General features: G+C 35.1%; 1 protein-coding gene across 3 annotated transcripts in view; it reads left to right on the top strand.

The window, feature by feature from the left end:
• Positions 1 to 16,827, top strand: part of FSIP1 (fibrous sheath interacting protein 1) — a 90,155-nt gene that overhangs the window by 1,411 nt on the left and 71,917 nt on the right. For 2 of the 3 annotated variants that reach the window (XM_083837958.1, XM_083837956.1), the window contains exons 3-9: positions 737 to 920; positions 1,838 to 1,936; positions 3,164 to 3,336; positions 4,249 to 4,333; positions 7,963 to 8,061; positions 10,191 to 10,288; positions 10,860 to 10,967. In XM_083837958.1, the coding sequence (XP_083694084.1) occupies positions 737 to 920; positions 1,838 to 1,936; positions 3,164 to 3,336; positions 4,249 to 4,333; positions 7,963 to 8,061; positions 10,191 to 10,288; positions 10,860 to 10,967 (846 nt within the window). The remainder of the gene's footprint in view (positions 1 to 736; positions 921 to 1,837; positions 1,937 to 3,163; positions 3,337 to 4,248; positions 4,334 to 7,962; positions 8,062 to 10,190; positions 10,289 to 10,859; positions 10,968 to 16,827) is intronic. The other variant, XM_083837957.1, reaches the window with a different exon arrangement.

Below are 16,827 nucleotides of genomic sequence, written 5' to 3'. Positions count from 1 at the left end.
TCCAAGTCGGAATCTTTTATGTTTGCTGCAGAAAGGTCTGTTCAGCATTACCACCTAGAAAACTTGGTTGTATTCATTTTAATACTTAATCAGATTATTAAATAAATTCTATTTAAAGTTTTTTTTTTTTTTTTAATTAATAGTATTCCAAGAAATATAGGCGAGCTCCAGGAGTTTGACAAATTCTAAAATTCTGTTTGAAGGAAGGTGTTTTGTACATCCTTTGAAAAAACTAATATCAGGGTTTAACTTAATTTTGGGAATGGGGTTATGTAATACAGTTGTTAGGTTGTAGGAACTAGGACTTGAGAATCTGAGATTTAGGTTTGTCCAGTAGTGCTGTACTGTTCACCTGTCTGTGGAATGGGATCATACCTAAATTCTTCTTAAAGATGTTAAAAAAATATATTTTTTGTAGGTTCACAGTCAGGTATTAAGGCTACTATGAGGTAACTTTGAATCCAAGTTCTGACATAACCATCATAGGTAATTGCATGAACATTGCTGTCCCTTGAGACTGATGAATTAGGCATAAGCATTTCAGCCCTTCAAAGGCTCTAGAAAAATCAGATATCAGATCTGAAAATTGTTATTTTATTTAAGAGGTATTTTGCAATCTTATGTTGAAGCATTATTAGCCTTTGTAATAGTATGTGATTGTTGTGATTATCTATGATTTTCCTCCCAGCCCTACAGATTTGTATCTGTGTGATATTAACTAATTTACATTTCATAGGTTGATTCACCTGTCAGTCTGGGTGGTAGTCATCAAAGAAATTTAGAACACTGCTCTCCAGAAGAAAACAAAGGTGATGGCAGAGGGCAATCTGATACCAAGGAAGTAAGAACAGATCAGCAAACCTCAGTGGAGAGTGTGTCCGTCTGTTTTCAGGAGTGTGTGCTGAATCCCAATGAGTCAGGTGTGGGAATGACTAACACTTTCTTGTGGTGTGGCTAGACCAAACATCGTGTCAGTATAGTGTGGGTAAAATTCTATTGGTGGAGGGCAAAGAGAATGTAAACAAGTAAAACTCCAGAAAAGAAAGAGGAGGAAGATGGTGGTGTCAAAATTCATGCCTTCACTTCTTTTCACTATTTTGAACCCATCTTTGAAATACAGTGGTAAGAGGTGTGATTACACAGCATATGCCTTGTGGCGTCAAAGCTGTGACCTGCACCTTGGTGATGGCCTAGAAAATCAGGAGACATCTTCTGCACTTGGTTTATGGAACCATGTTAGAAAGCATTTTCAGTAAGGTATTTTTATCCAACTTTTCAAAGATCATGACCATTTGTGAGAAACTTTAAATTCTAATAATGGTCCATCAGTCCAAATAAAGGGAAATGATTTTTGTAAGTTTTAGTATTTAACAACTGAACAACGTTGATACTAATAACAGACTTTAAATACAAATGTATGATATCTCATTGTAATGAAATCACTTGTCGAAGTGCTTCAGATGGAATTCTTTTGGCATTCTATAAATGCTAAAAAACTAGCTTTCCAGAACTTCTGCTTATTTAAAAATAGAGAAGTGAAGGTCAGTACATGAAGGAGAAAGTTTCAAGATCTTCTTTAAGCTTAGATAGCTTTCATGACAGAATTAAGGTCAAAAGAAATCCCATGATTTCTAACATGAGCACTGGTGTACTAGTATGGACCATTTTTTAGAGAGTAATCCAATTTTTAAAAATCTGAGAGTAATCCACTCTCAGTACAGGCTCTGTGGTGTTCCTGAAATGACAAAAAATATTTTGTTCTCTTAGTCGTTAACATGTCAAAAAGTTTATTTCACATCTATATTATTGTGAAAGGCTTTTTTCCTGTGTTTTTCAGGATGTGTCTCTAGTTCAGATTCTGGAGATGGTAGCGCTGAAACACAGACTTCAAAATTCTGTGAACCTTCCCAAGAAAAAATAAGTAATGCAAAAGAGGGTATTACTTTTCAGGTGTATAAAGTGTATGGTGCAATAAATCAATGTTTTTTTCCTTTTCTTGTTAATGTTCCTTGAAAATGTATATGCTTTGTAATATTCAAGAGGTATTGGATGAATTATTTATTTAAATATTATTTCATTAAAGAATATTTATTTAATTATATGTTAGTATTTAGGTTTTATGTAGATTGGTCAATCTAATACGGCAGAATCCAGTGGTGGTTCTATCTAGTTGTTCATCTCATGCAGTGTTCATTTCTTTGGAACAGAAATTGACTAGAACTCAACTTCGTATCATTACTCAGTAGTTGAGCCCCAAATCCTTTTGCAGGGTTCAGGACAATTGAAATAATTGATTATTATTTTTTTTGGCACAAAGTAGATGAATGCATCACAGTAAATGCTTGGGATCAATGGCTGTGTAAATCTTTTGACCTCTAAACATTAGAAAATGAAAAGATATTGCAGGACTCCACAATTTGAAAGTCTGTGGAGGTAGGGACAATGCCACAAATGTTTCCTCTACTCTTGCCATGGAAGCTAAGTTCCAGTAGAAATAAGGGTGCTATAGCATGAGAGTGCTATAGAAAGGGGAAAGGCTAAAAGTGGTAAGAAATTGAAATCTTAATATTTAGGGAAAAGAAGTGACAACACAAAAATCCATGTCAGTTAAATAATGGTAGTTTCTATAATGTTTTAGCATTTTTATTTTTAAAAGCTACATTTTTCCAGAACCAGTATCAGAATCTGCTTTGGTCGAGATCTATCGAGACTAAACCTTGTATAACATTTAAAGGTAGAGGTATCGGAGGGTCTCTCTTAACCCCACAGTTGTTCACTTTAATGAAAGACATTTCAATGTGTATTCTAGTAGTCAGCCTCAAAAAAAAAAATGTTTTGAGTTGTAAGCTTATTTTGTCTGTCATTATTGCTGATACTGTGGAGATGTTGTCACTTTTCTATTATATATGAAGCAGTTACCCCAAATGGATTGCCCACCCCACTGCCCAATATCCAACTGCTCCAACTAAAAGTTTGTTCAGCATTCTTTTACAGACTTTCATGTTTCTCCCTGCTTCAAACAGGTCTAGAAATGAAAATAGTGCATACATGCTTGAGAATAATTGTACTTTTGTCTGTAGTTGTTGTCAAATTACTTGTACTGTTTTTTCTATTTTTTAAAGTTGATATGTGTCAAGCTAGCAATATAAAATCTAATCTACAGCAAACTCTTCCAAGTTAGAAGATTCTGAAGAGACAGAAGGAGATCCTCAGATTCAAGCAGCCATAAGGAAAATGAAAAAGCTTGATACAATACTGGCAAAAAAATATTTTAAGGAAAGCACAATTAAAAAACAAGGCAAAGAAATGAGAACAAAGCTCTGGGAAGAACTTCAGGTTAGAATTACACTGCTTATTTTGTAAATAATGTATCCTAGACTACTGTCTTACAGAATGATCTCATTTCACAGGCACATTGTTTTATAAAATAACTAAGGATTGACTGATTGAAGTGAAGAAATGGATTACTGAAAAGTAACTTTGAGTAACTTTTAATATATATTGGCTAGGTAGGCTTTAAAATAGGGACACGAACCTTAGAAATTGGTATGACCAATAGCCAAGTATACAGCTGCCTGGGTATGGTTTACAAGCACAGAGTCTTAGGCTTGAGCTCGTTACTTGCAGGTTATGATATGGCATGAACCCAGAGCTAAGAGTGTTTATTCTGCTCTAGTGTGACCATTTTTAGGCCCATCCATTTCAGTACTTTTTCTTATTGAAGCGGTTAGAGATGCCCCCTGAAGAAGGCATGACAATGCTACAGTGTGAATTTCTTTACATTATTCCTATCACAGCCTTTAGCAGTTAATTGTCATCTCAAGCCTTGAAACATGAGATTTAGTTTTTCCTCTGAAACTAGATTATTTTATACTTTTCATGAATATAAATTTATGTTGTTAAAAAGATGTGATTGCATCTGCTTTGGGTGCATCTCGTAACTTCAGTGGATTTGGATTGAGAGACATAAATCCATTACGGAAGCTCTTTGCCTTGTGAAATGTCTTCATGAAAGAGCCAATGCATAACAGAGGCTTTGAAGTTCCGCCATGCCTTTGTCATAACTCTAGGAGATGTTCAAGTAGCCATAAAACTAAAACAAAGCAGTAAGGAAATGTTGCCACTGAACAAGGAATTTTTTGATAGGGTCTGAAGTTTGTTAGGCTTGATAAGCAGAGTATTTTGCAGCAACTTCAAAGTAAACTTATGCTAGTAACTGTATATTTATGCTTTATTTATTTTAAATAGTCTGATAATACCACTGGAAGCCATGAAGAGATAGAAAACACAAAACTTTTCTTAACTTTGATCTCATCATGGCAGGATACAGCTGGTAAGTAGGAAAGAAATAAAGACCCTGATCTAATTCTGTATTTTCTTAATATTCATATTTTTGTTGGATAATATTAAAATAAAGCTTTCAAACTTTTAGAATAAAAAATGTAAAAACATATCAAGGGACTACTGGAAAAATGAAATCATTTTTGCATTCTCACAGAACTCAAAGTTGTGCTCTATGATGATTTTTCTTAGATTTTGTTGTTGTTATTGTTGCTTTTTTTTTTATTATTTTCCAAAGAACTGGCTACTCAAGAAAGGTAAAAATTAAAGATAAGTAAAACTCGCTTTTTTCAAGTTGGTGGCCAACAAAGATGATTTCAGAAAGGATGCCTGACTGAGAACACTGGTAAATTAAAGTGATAATAGCAGATACAGGGAAAATACAGAGCGGAAACCTGCTGAAAGATTTGGATGTCTTTACCATCTTGGAAAATCTGGGCAATAAGAAAAGAAATCAGAATCGATTTTGTAAACAAAATGACAAAATTTCTGATGGTGGTTCTTGGTGGTCTTAGCAAGAGAGTTTGCAAGGCTGGAGTACTTCATGTAGGAAAGGCAGTCAGTTAAAAAATATTAGGCCTAAAAAGCTGTTAAGAAGCTCTAACAATGTGGGCCTCGCCACACATGCATTTTGGAGACAATTTTCATGTGGGAATACGATTAAGAGTGAGAAGGAAGCAATGTTAATGCCATTGTAAGGATCTGATGATATTACGGTACCAGAGTTAGGGAAAACCTGAGCCTTTTTAGGAACTGTTAACAGAAGAACCAAGAGAGTGGGACCAAATGATGATACTAACTAATCAGTTATGTGTTGAAAAATAATACAGGAAGGTGCATACACAGCCAAGGTCCTTGAAATGAGGTCCAAAGAAAAGCAGAAGGAGTATGGGTTGTTTACATTAGCTTTGATACTGATTACATTACATTACATTCACTTCTAAGAGGTGTTAAGCTTCTGATCATGATAGAGAATTTGAATGAAAAGGATCATCAAATAATACAGTGTGATTCTATGGAAAGATAGAATATGAACTATGAACTTACTTTTAAAAATCTGCTTTTCCTTTTTTTTTTTTTTTCCTGAGAATTCTGGGAAAGTTTAGAATAGATAGCAGTTTTAAAAAATGAAACTGTTAGACATGTTCTCAAACTACTTTAAGATAGGAAAGACCAGAAAGTCAAATAAGATAACTTTTGAGTTTCATAGTGATATGAAGACAAAAATATTCAAAGCGGAAATAAAAACACTGATAAGAATCTATGTTTGCATTTTAGTCTTTTCTCTTAAAATAAAAGCAGGCAGACTAAATAAAATGCCTTCCTTCTTAAGTAGAATTTAAAACAGCAAGAAAATTCTATAGCTGTATTAAAAGTAGACAAGTGACTAAGGAAGGACTGAGTTCTTTAAGTCAAAGGTAAACAAATAATTAATGATATAGAGAAATGTGCAATAAGGTGCATAACAAAAAAGTCTGATCAAAATTACAGTGCATATCTATGTAAAACTACAGATAGAATAGAGAAAGAAAAAAGTTAAAGACTATTTAGATATGTTTTCATGTTTTCTCTGTTGAGTCAGAAGGGCATGATTCTGTTGAAGTTCTATAGCAAATAATTGAAGTGTATTCTGAATTATTGGTAGTTTTCTTCAAGAATGTGCAGAGGATACACAAGCTCCTAGGGACCTGGAAAAATAAAAATATTGCCTATTTTAAAATGATTTCTTTCTTTCTGTGCCTGTACTCTAACTGGAGGAGACACTGGAAAAGAAGTATCCTGTAGGCATCTTGCTCGTGATGTCTCCACTAGGGAGTGGGGTGAACAAAAACTGACTGGATTTGTCAAGAAGCAGTGTCAAAACTGATTGAGAGTGGTTTTCAAAAATTTGTTGTTTGAGTATTCTCTCTTGGTGCTGGAGATCTCAAAGACATGTCAATCACACACATTTTTCATCCTGTCCTTCATCTGTATATCTTGGCTGAAACGGTTTCTTGGTTGAAGGAAAAGAATTGAAAGGAAACAGGATTGTGGTACAACCTACCTTTTTGCTTGCTGGGGAGAGAACAAGGATTAGAGGATTGAATGGATATTTCTAAGCAAAAATTTCAACTTGCGTGTAGTAATGTGTGGTCAAAACACATCAATAAAACTACTGCAAGGTAATGTTTCTGTGCTAAGTTTGGCTTACTAACGGAAAAACAGGATTTAAGTTAAGGTTGATATTTAAAAAATCTCCACTAGATGTCAGCATATAGCAAAAAACCACACCAACCACCCACCCAACCAAAAAAACCAGGCAGGCAAGGATATATATATATATATATATATATATATATATATATATATATATATATATATATATATAATATTTATATTATATATATATAATATTTATATTATATATAAATATATGTTTAATGACTTCCATGCTTTGATTCCTCTTTTATTTTAAAGATAACACCTTGATGCAGAGATCACGTGTGTCATGGTGTACTGTATTTACAACGCTCTGCTTAGTTTAGATTTACATTTCTCCACTAATCTGATCTTTGCCTTGAATTTTCTGTTACATGCTTGTGCTTTTCGGTTTTTATTTACTTATTTTTTTAAATGTCTGCCAATGACTTCCAGACCTGATGGTTGCCCTGATTGATACTGAAGTGGATGCAATTAATATATTTTGCTTTTAGAGTTTTAATTTGTTAAAGAACTATTTTAAATAAATTATATAAAGGAGCCATTTAATTATAGCTTTTAATATGGCTGTGAGATCAAACGCAAGTTTTGGGTACAAAATCATTAATAACAAATGCGTCCCAGCTGCTCAGGCACTAAACCCCTCTGACACACTCATAGCAGACATGTAAATTAGGAATTACTTAAATGGCCTTAAATTCATCTCCTGTGCTCTGTGTAACAAAATCATACTGTCAGTCCATTAAACTTAATTAATACAGATTATTTTTTAATTGAAAAGCGTATTTGTCATATGTGGTATATATGTTTTTTTTTTCAATGTGAGTCCTTTTCTGTATGTGCTAAGTTTATAGATTGTAGGTTAATACCCTTATGTTTTCTGCTGATGTATGTTTGTACCATGACTTTTTTTTTTTTTATTTTATTGAGTAATTGAAACAACTGATGCATGCCAGGTGTCTTTGAACACTCTCTTTTCCTAGACTATACCCTTGACCTAAGCCTCTTGGAAGTCAAATAACTCATGTAGAGGGAGAGGCACCAGCTGTGAAAATCTGGGTACTTTATTCCCATTTAAAACTCAGGGTGACTAAGCACATGGTGTCTGTGGAGGCTTTTAAACGTAATGACCCATTTTTTACTACGTAATTACTTGTCATGTATGTGTGGTATGTAGATTCACTAGTTGCTAAAAACACAGGCATATAAAATAACATATTTCTTCTGTTACATGTTGTTACTCATGAGACAGGCTTTACACTTTTATTTCCTTTTTAAGTCTTGAAGAATGTAGTGATTTTATAATTTATCCAAGTAAATTTTTGAAACTTTCTTGTGTGAAATTTTATAACATGATATGCATGAAACTAGGTTTCCTTTAAATACATTTTAATTAAACTTTACTAAAGACTTTCTTTGCAGATCCCTTCCATGTTGAAGAAGATGAAATATGTACTTTAGTATTTCACACACAGATTAATCCAGAAGATTATGACTGCCATAAAATCCAACATAATAAAGGTAAGCTTTATTATCTGGTAAAACATCAAGTACAATGACTGGGTAATGAAGACTAGGCTTTTGTAGTTAAGCCGAACCATCAGAAAAATTAAGGCTTTTTAGTGAAATGGCAATGATTCTTTTTTTTTTTTTTTCCACAAATGATAAAATAGAAGAGTTTTATTTGGGACTTAAACTAAGCATTTAACTCAAGATGCTTAGAAAATTTTTGCTCCCAAGTTATAATGTTTTTTGTTGTAAAATGATAAGTTGTGTAACATTCATTGTATAATATGCCACTTTTTTCTTGGAAATTTTTGAAAAACTTGTGTTTGCTGTTAATCTAAGATACGGTAATCATTCATACATTACCTTATATTCAAGAAATCATCTAACAATGAAGAGTGGTGTTGTATACAGTTTCAACTGTTCTGTAATTTTTTTGTTTTCAGGAGAAATCTTATGGATGTTGTGGCAAACCTAAATCTTCAGACAACTAATTTTATATTTTGTTATGCCAATTATTGTAGAGGCTGCAATGCTGTCATGTATTAAGTACTTTCTGGAAAAATCAAACATCTATACTGATTATTTTAGATATTACTTGTTTTCATGCACTACTTAGAGGTATCAAATGCCGGTGGTAGTGTGGAGTGTCCAATACTTCAAAATAGAACTGCAGAACTGCGCTTTTGTGCCTCTGTTCTTTCCCTATTTGAAATTCAAATATGTGTGGTTGAGTAACTTCTCACATGTGTTGTGACATAAGAAGAATGGCTTCAGCTGCCATTGCTGTCATCTGCAATTCTTTATTTTCTTGTCATCTCCCATTCTTTGTAAACAGAAGGGCCTTACTGGTGACTGGCTGAGATGACAAAGACTTTGTAAACAGGTGTTCCTCAAGGCTGGACCACTGATGGCAGCAGCATCTCTTCACTTTACAGAATATGACTGCATGTTTTAACCGTTCTTATTCTTAGATGATCCCATTCCTTGATAGATTTAAGATCTTACCTGGCAAAGTTAAAGGTAGTTTGGGTTGCCTTCAGTAAACGATTGTGTTCTTGATCACGTCCCACACCTAAGTCCATTAGGATGTACTTGCAATTTGAAAGTCAGTCTGATCACTGAGAATATTGTATAACTTCTTGTCCATAGAGTGTAAAAGGTTACACTGAATTAATTTTATGTCTTTGGGGGTTTGCCTTCAGTCTGAAAAAAAATATTTCCATGTAAACTGTAAAAGAATGAGCTGCTAGAACCTGTGTTAAGGCTTATCTTCTATAATCCAGCATGCTAAATTGAAGTTATTTTTGTAGATGGAACACCACACTCCATTTCTTAATTTTCTACTTTTCAGAGAAGTACTGTGCATACTTCTCAAGTAGTTTGTGGGACTAAGGTATTGTATTTGCTTAGTCATATTATTTAATATGATAAATATTTGGTGTTATTTGGTGGTCTTGAAAGAATTGTTTTCTTAAAACTAGTACAAGTCTCTGAATAACTGAATTTGTGCCCGTAATTATATGATGGATAGAAAAAGAAACTTACGTGAAATGTTGTCAGAACATCATTTAATTATGATGTAGATTTAATTGGTACAAATAACGTATGTGGCTGTTTGTTCAAGTCCATGTTGAGTTTTATTTTTAAACAGAATTTGTTTTATAAGCTGTGTTGTAATAATATCACATATATCATCTGTTCTTCAGCTGTTTTCTTTAAAAAAAAAAAAAAAAAGTACTTGGTATGACTCCAAATCATTCTGTGGTTTCCCAAAAAATTACTGTCTGGTTTTGTACTGATGATAAAACTGAAACGATAGGGTTCAAAGGAATGCTATGGCTTTTAAAGCAGCCATGTTTAACATTTTTGAGGTCAGAAATCCAAAGGCATTTTAGCCTTCCCAATGTTGTATGATCTCAGATAATAAAAGCTTAAAAATGAGACTAGTTTTTGATGATAGTTATCTCTTTTAAATACAGCTATATAAGTTTTATATAGATAATGAAAACAGCATATCAAAAGGTTGTCTATCCACTTTACAAGTTGGTTAAAAATTTTAATGGACTTACTGTAATTACAGCTCCGACTGAATCAGAAAAGGAATGATCATAACTTAGCAACTTTTTCTCCTCAAATTTCAGATTATCCAAGTGAAATAGAAACAAATGATTTTCATCAAGCAGAAAAAACACAGAATAAAAGTAAAAACAATCAGGATTTCATTAAAAAGAATGTTGAGGTAAGCATTAAACCAACAATCATTAATATGTTATTAAATGTTAACTGAAAAATAGTATTTTTAGCATAAAATAGCATTTCTGGAGACAGATGGATTTCTTTATCAGGGACATGAAAAGCTAATTAGGAGTAAATGAAAAAAAATCTTACTATTAAAAATTGATGTTTATGGCAGAGTACTGTATAAAATAGTTCTCATCTTGGATGATCATGTTTCTAGGGTAGGCATAATACTGCTTTTGCATACTTGCTGAAGAGTACTGGAAGTTGAATTGTTCTGTTTGTGCATGTAATAGAAGACATGTCAGAAAATGGAAGCCTTGACTTTCATGCTTTCTTTTCCATGTCTCTAATGATTTCTTTTGATCCAATGCCACCCACTCCATCCATGTCTTTGTCAATGACTAGTATAAGATTATCAATTTATTACCTGTCAGAGTGATATTTGTATTATGAGAATAAACAAATTTTGGATGTTAATTTCACAGAGTTAAAAAAATTTATTTTGATACTGTTTGAGCTAATGGAGTTCTAAAGGTTTTATGTTTCTTTTCGTTTGCAAAATATTTCAGCTAGCAAAGGATTCAGGAAACCAGATAGCTATGCTTGAAGGAGAAAGGAAAAGGTTAAGCGAACTATTGAAAGATACAGAAGATGGAAGTGAATTGCAAGATCTAGAGGTATGTGAACTTTAATTTGTACTGTCCTTGTGTATTTAGCTTACTGTAAATCTGAATTTGATTATTGTTTTAGTCTTATCATGAAGTAACCAACTGAGATAGGAGAGAAACTGAACAAGTCCAATTGGTTTTGTCTGCAAAAATGAATTTTCCTTGGCTTCTTTGTTCACTTTACTGACAAGTGGAAGTGCACAGGCCTCAAATAAGCAGCAGAAGTTTCAGAAAAAGTTAGACATGGATGGAAAAAGCCTTAGAAGCACACTGAGACTACTTTTTATGCAGAAAACGTGAAGTTGCTGCATAAAGATGCTGAAAGGCCAGCATCTACTTCAAACAAACAAAAAACAACAACAACAAACAGCACCACAAAACTCAGAGTTGTATCAGAACATGAATTTTAGGATGCAGCAATTGGGGAAATATATACTGATGAAGCTTGTGTGTGCATCTGGAAAAATAACTGTGTGGCTTCCAACTCAGTCTGTCTGAAAAGTACACAAAGAAGCCAAAAGCCTAAAATTAAATATTGGACATGTGTGTTTTAACATAATGCTGTTAACGAGCAAGCAGTGCACATCTACATACTGCAGTGGATAGAAAGAGCTGAAGTAAATAGAAATACTTTTCCTTATGGAGAGTAGAATAAATTGTGATTATGCCAGCCACCACTGCTTGAAGGAGACTGTGTGCCACAAAATGATTCCCAGTAATGTGAGCATGTCAAATAATCTTTTGATCTCCTAGATACTAGTAGACAGACTTTATTCATTACTCCTTTGAGGGAAAAATCACTGTGATAGAGTTGTTGGGAACATTTCTTATGTTACAAAAGTAATCATAAAGCTGCTAGGCTATGGGAATGTAAAATTTGATTTGAAAAATGAATCATAATATAAGCCTAGGGTATTTTTCAAATATATATGGTATTAAACTTTCTAAAGATAAGTATTTTCATAGTATGATCATCCTTAAACTATGTAAATTTGATATAATACTTATATGTAATATAGTAATATAAATGCATTTTAATAAATAAGAAGAAATGCTGGGGAAATCCTTGCTTTGTTTAAAAAAATTACGTGACCTTTTAATTTTTTTTACATTAAAATGTACATCAAGTCTATAGTAATGTTATGAATTTTGTCACAGTATGTCAGTATACACTGAATCTCAGTACCTATGAAGAAAGATGTGAACTTTGTGTAGAATGAACAAAATATAATCTAGGTCCAGTTTCTGTTTAACTTAGACAACAAAAATTATCTGGGCTAAATTTTCAGTAGGATAACTAACACCTTGCATGTGAGGCAAACAAGCAGATGCATTGTATTCTTTTGTCTTTCCATGTTTTACTCTTACTTTCCGAAAAGATTGAGAGCCATCCAAGAAGTGCTGTTCTTAATTACTCTTTTCCAAAATGTGGCTAAAATCCATTTTTATAAATTACAGTTTCAGGATATGGGGTAAAGAAGTGAGCTCAGACTTTTCTTCATCTGAGTCCAAACGGGTTATGGATACAGAGCACTAACCTTACCAGGGTTTGTGGCGTTAAACAAATCTGTAATTTACTCAACTTCAGTGTGACTTCTGGGTTGACACTCTTGTGGTCACTGATCCAAAACACATTTCTCTTTCATCCAGGGAAACTAGTAAATATTCAGTGTTTTACCATTTTTGGAGCTTTGTGGAGCAAATGTGAGTTGAGGAGTCCAGGAGACAGGAAGATCTAATGAAATGGATGATGTAAATGCCCAGTATTTTAACAATAACTCTTCTTTCACAGATTATAAGCTAGAGCAGAAACACGGAGAACTTAACCTTTGCTGATTATTGGTATACAAAGGTGTAAAACTATCAGGCACACTCAGTGTTTCTATTAATGAGAAGAAAAACTTTGACTTCTATAAAATTGCAGCAGTCTTCCTGTTGCTCTGACCTTTGTTCCATCACTTTACATAGAAAATTCATATACTTTTTTTCTGGACGTGAACACCATGCTTGCAGAACTGACATATTTATCTGTGTAAGATACTCATCGGTTAATGATCAGTTATATTTGACTTAGCTGACATAGTTTAGCATTAAAAAATGCAGTGTAAATGCATCTTTGGTTTAATGTTGATCTATAGGTTAGGAAAGTTGATTTTCATTTTAATTTGTTGTGTATTAGAAGAACAAAGTTAAAGCTCAGAGGATCATTATTTAATTATTCTTTTGGCTGTGCATTCAGGAGGAGATTCAAGGTCTTTATTAAATATGCTTGCAACAGGTTTGGCATTGTAATCCCATGTAAAGGTCAAAATCTTCTACAGAAACAGTGCTTCATCCAGTCTTTGAATAGGAAGAAACTGTTGGGAAAGGGTGGATTTCGATTTATCTTGGTTTTGGTTGGTTGTTTTTTTCCTCTTGTTGGAAAGGTTGCTTGGTGTTTGATTAATAATACCATCCCTTCAGTTCTTTTAAAGAGATGGTCTTTCGTTTGATAAATGGCAGCGTTTAAAAATCACAGACTTTACAGGTATTTTTTCCAAATAGCTGATACAGATTCCGACTAGCAATGTGTGCCTTTTCTGTGCACCAGTTCTTAAGGCACCACGGCAGTGGAAAAGTGCAACATTTATCCAAAGTTTGTATTTAGCATGTGGCACTGTTATGTGGGCACGTATTTATAGAGCGTGTACTATTTATATCAAATATTAAATAGGGCACTACAGAAGAAGCGTGTTGCTGTATGTTCTTGATACAATTCCTGTTTTTGTCAGTTGTAGTTTGAGTGTATTGGTTTACGTGGCAAGGTTTGCTAACAGCAGGCTGCAGGGGTGGCCTCTATGAGAAGAGTCCAGCAGCTGCCCTTTGTTAGATGAGGGCCAGCTCCAGCCAGCTCCAAAGGGCCCTTCTGCTGCCCAGAGGCGAGCCATAAGCGATGTTGTTTGCACCTCTGTGAGAGCAGATTTAAGAAAGGGGGGGGGGGGGGAAACAAACAGCTGCTGCACAGCAGCAGCTGGGAGAGTGAGGAGTGAGAACCAGCCCTGCAGACCCCCAGGTCAGTGCAGAAGGAGGGCAGGAGGTGCTCCAGGCATGGAGCAGAAGTTTCCCCTTTTCCTTTGAGGAAGGGGAGAGAGCAGTTGTGGTAGAGCTCGGCTGCCTAGCTTGGTAGAACCACCACAGTAGGTTAGTCTAGTCACTACTAGACCATCCCTTTAAAGAAAATAGCTCCTAAACCAACTGCTAAAATAGAGTAAAAGGAAGGATAATACTTAGCTGCTTGAAACCTGCCTAGCTTAGAGAAAGATTCTTTCTCCGTGACTTTTGAATTATATTATGGGTGACTCATTTCCCAAGGCTGCTTTATAACAAAGATCAAAGGAAATTATCAGCTAATGAGTAATCTAGACTGCTCCAAGCTGGCATGGGTAACTGTCCAACTGGTGGCCACTTTCATGTTACTTTGTTCTGACTCTCAAAAAGTTGGTACAACTACATTGGCTAAAATATTTTAGCTTTTGGAGGTTGTCCATCAAGGCAAAGCTGGGTATGCTGTATTAATTCTTCTGTATAGTGTAATGTGGATTAGATAACTTCATTTGACTTGTATTACCAAATATGTCAAGTATCTGAATAGAATAGTTCAGATGGATGTGGCCTTCAAAGATAATCTAGTCCAACTAAGTAGTACTTCTTACTTTAAAAAGACAAGACTATTTAAAATATTTCAGGCTTATATAATTGTCAAAACTGCAGGGGTGTAAGTCGTTTCAGATGTTACATAGTAACAAGCACTGACTGCTGTTATAAAAATATTGTTCTGAGTTAACACATAGGAAACATTGACAGGACAGAAGCATGTTTTCCAAGACAAATGTCAAATCAGTGGCCGTCTTGAAAATGCAAAGGAGAACATGTAAGTCTATTTAACCCTGGATTAAAGTGGCTACTGGGTAGCTGGAAAACTTCTCCTAGAGATGTTTCTGGGTGACTCTCCTGCTATCAGGTCATGTTTGGTCAGGCTTACTAGATCTGTCGTCATACTTGTATGAGAAAGCAATAGAGAAGCTGCTTTTGTTTCACAAAACCAAAATAGAAGTAATTTATGATAGGAGTTTGGGGTGTGTGTTTTTGTCTCTTTGCAACCAGCATGCTTTAGGGTAATGAGGATGGCCAAGCTTTCTCAGGCTTCCTCTCTTCCACTGGCACAGGTTGCTCAGAGAGGCTGTGGAGTCTCCTCCTTGAAGGTCTCCAAAAGCCACCTGGGCACCCTGCTCTGTGTGGCCCTGCCTGAGCAGGGCTTGGACCAGGTGGGCTCCAGGGGGCCCTGCCAGCCTCAGCCACTCGGTGATTCTTTTTGATCCCTTGCCAGATGGAAAATTGATGTGCTTTTAGACATAGCTGCTGATTATGTTTCCTTCTTTGTCCTGCACACGAGTCTGTTGCTTCCAGTTCCTTCAGAGGACAATAGACAGCAGTGTATTATGTTCCACTTTATTTGGACTTTTAAATGAATTTTGGGTTGTGCTGCTGTGCAAGTGTGATTGAGCATGTACCAGAATGGATGTCTATCTGTATTTGCTGCCAGACTTTCGTTATGAGGTGAAAATTGTTTGGGGAAGTTTGGCAAGATGTACCATTATTTAGTGTAGTTGAGAACTTCTTGTTTTTATATCTGTTGACTTGCATTTGTCTTTTTTTTTTTCTATAAATATATTTTGTCTCAAGTTTGCTATGCAGCCTATTCCATTCTCTGTTCAGTCCCTTGGACTTCAGGTGTAATATGGTGTTTCCAACATAAGAGGTACTGTTTGTGTGGGCAAACAAGGAGCGCAGAGATGCATGGCATAACTGAAGTGTCTTAGGTTGATGCTTGTCGACAGTTCTAGTGTGGTTTCTAGTGTGGTGTCTGAGGGCTATGCTTTTCTGCTTTAATATTAGCAAAGAAAAGGTGAGATTATAGCATGTTCTTTGTTTGCTGGTTTAGGACTGGTGGATCTACTTCTGTCAGACAATTTCCTCTTAATTTCTGTCCTCTGTGCTATCTTGCAAAGGAGCACACCATCTCTAAAATTGATATTCATGTCAGTGGCATCAGAAAGTGATGCTTGTTGTACAGCACTGGATCTATGAACAAGTTGGACTTTGGCAAACAATTATTGCTTCAAAAGGGAGCTGGGACTGCTGTGTTGAGCAAATACAGTATCTGCAACAAGGGGGGAGTTTGCATCCATGGGAGAAAGCTATGATAGGCCTGGCATGGCATGGCATGGCATGGCATGAAACTGTTTCGAAGGTTTAACTGACTTGGCTGCGAGTGAGATGCATCATTAAGGTAAAGGGGGTTAGCTATCCAAAGTACTTCTGTTGCGTGTAAAGAGAACTTGATCAAAGGAGTTGTATAACCTTCAAAGAATGGGTGGGGGGAACTTGGGTAGCTCTCTGATTGCTCTCTGGCCAGTTGGCATGGAGGTGAGGCAGCTGGCTTTAAGCAACTTTATTTCAAGGCTTCTGAGTGGCCAGCCAGTAAGGGACACAGGTTTTGGACTTGTGTGGAAGTAAGTAAAATAACTGCAGAAATCGGTTAGGTTAAAACAACGCCCTTTTTGGTATTGCATTTTATGTAGATAAATGAATGCATGTAGATGTGTAGGTGCTTTCTGAAAAATAAAATGAAGTATATGTATATATTTTAAGTCCACTTAAGTTGTTGCTTAATTTTATTTTAAAAATGAAAAATGCATGCCTCTTGTTGTTTGTTGCATATCTGCTTGTGGATGTGCTTGATACATGAATACTGGCAGAGTTCAGCTATACACTGAACTAGATGAGAACTTGCATTTTGTTCTTAAGTACAGTTTACTTGATGTATAAC

This window comes from Anser anser (assembly GCF_964211835.1).
Source record: "Anser anser genome assembly, chromosome: 5".
Taxonomy (NCBI): domain Eukaryota; kingdom Metazoa; phylum Chordata; class Aves; order Anseriformes; family Anatidae; genus Anser; species Anser anser.
The sequence above is the reverse complement of the archived record's forward strand: the minus strand, read 5'-3'. Positions and strand labels throughout refer to the sequence as shown.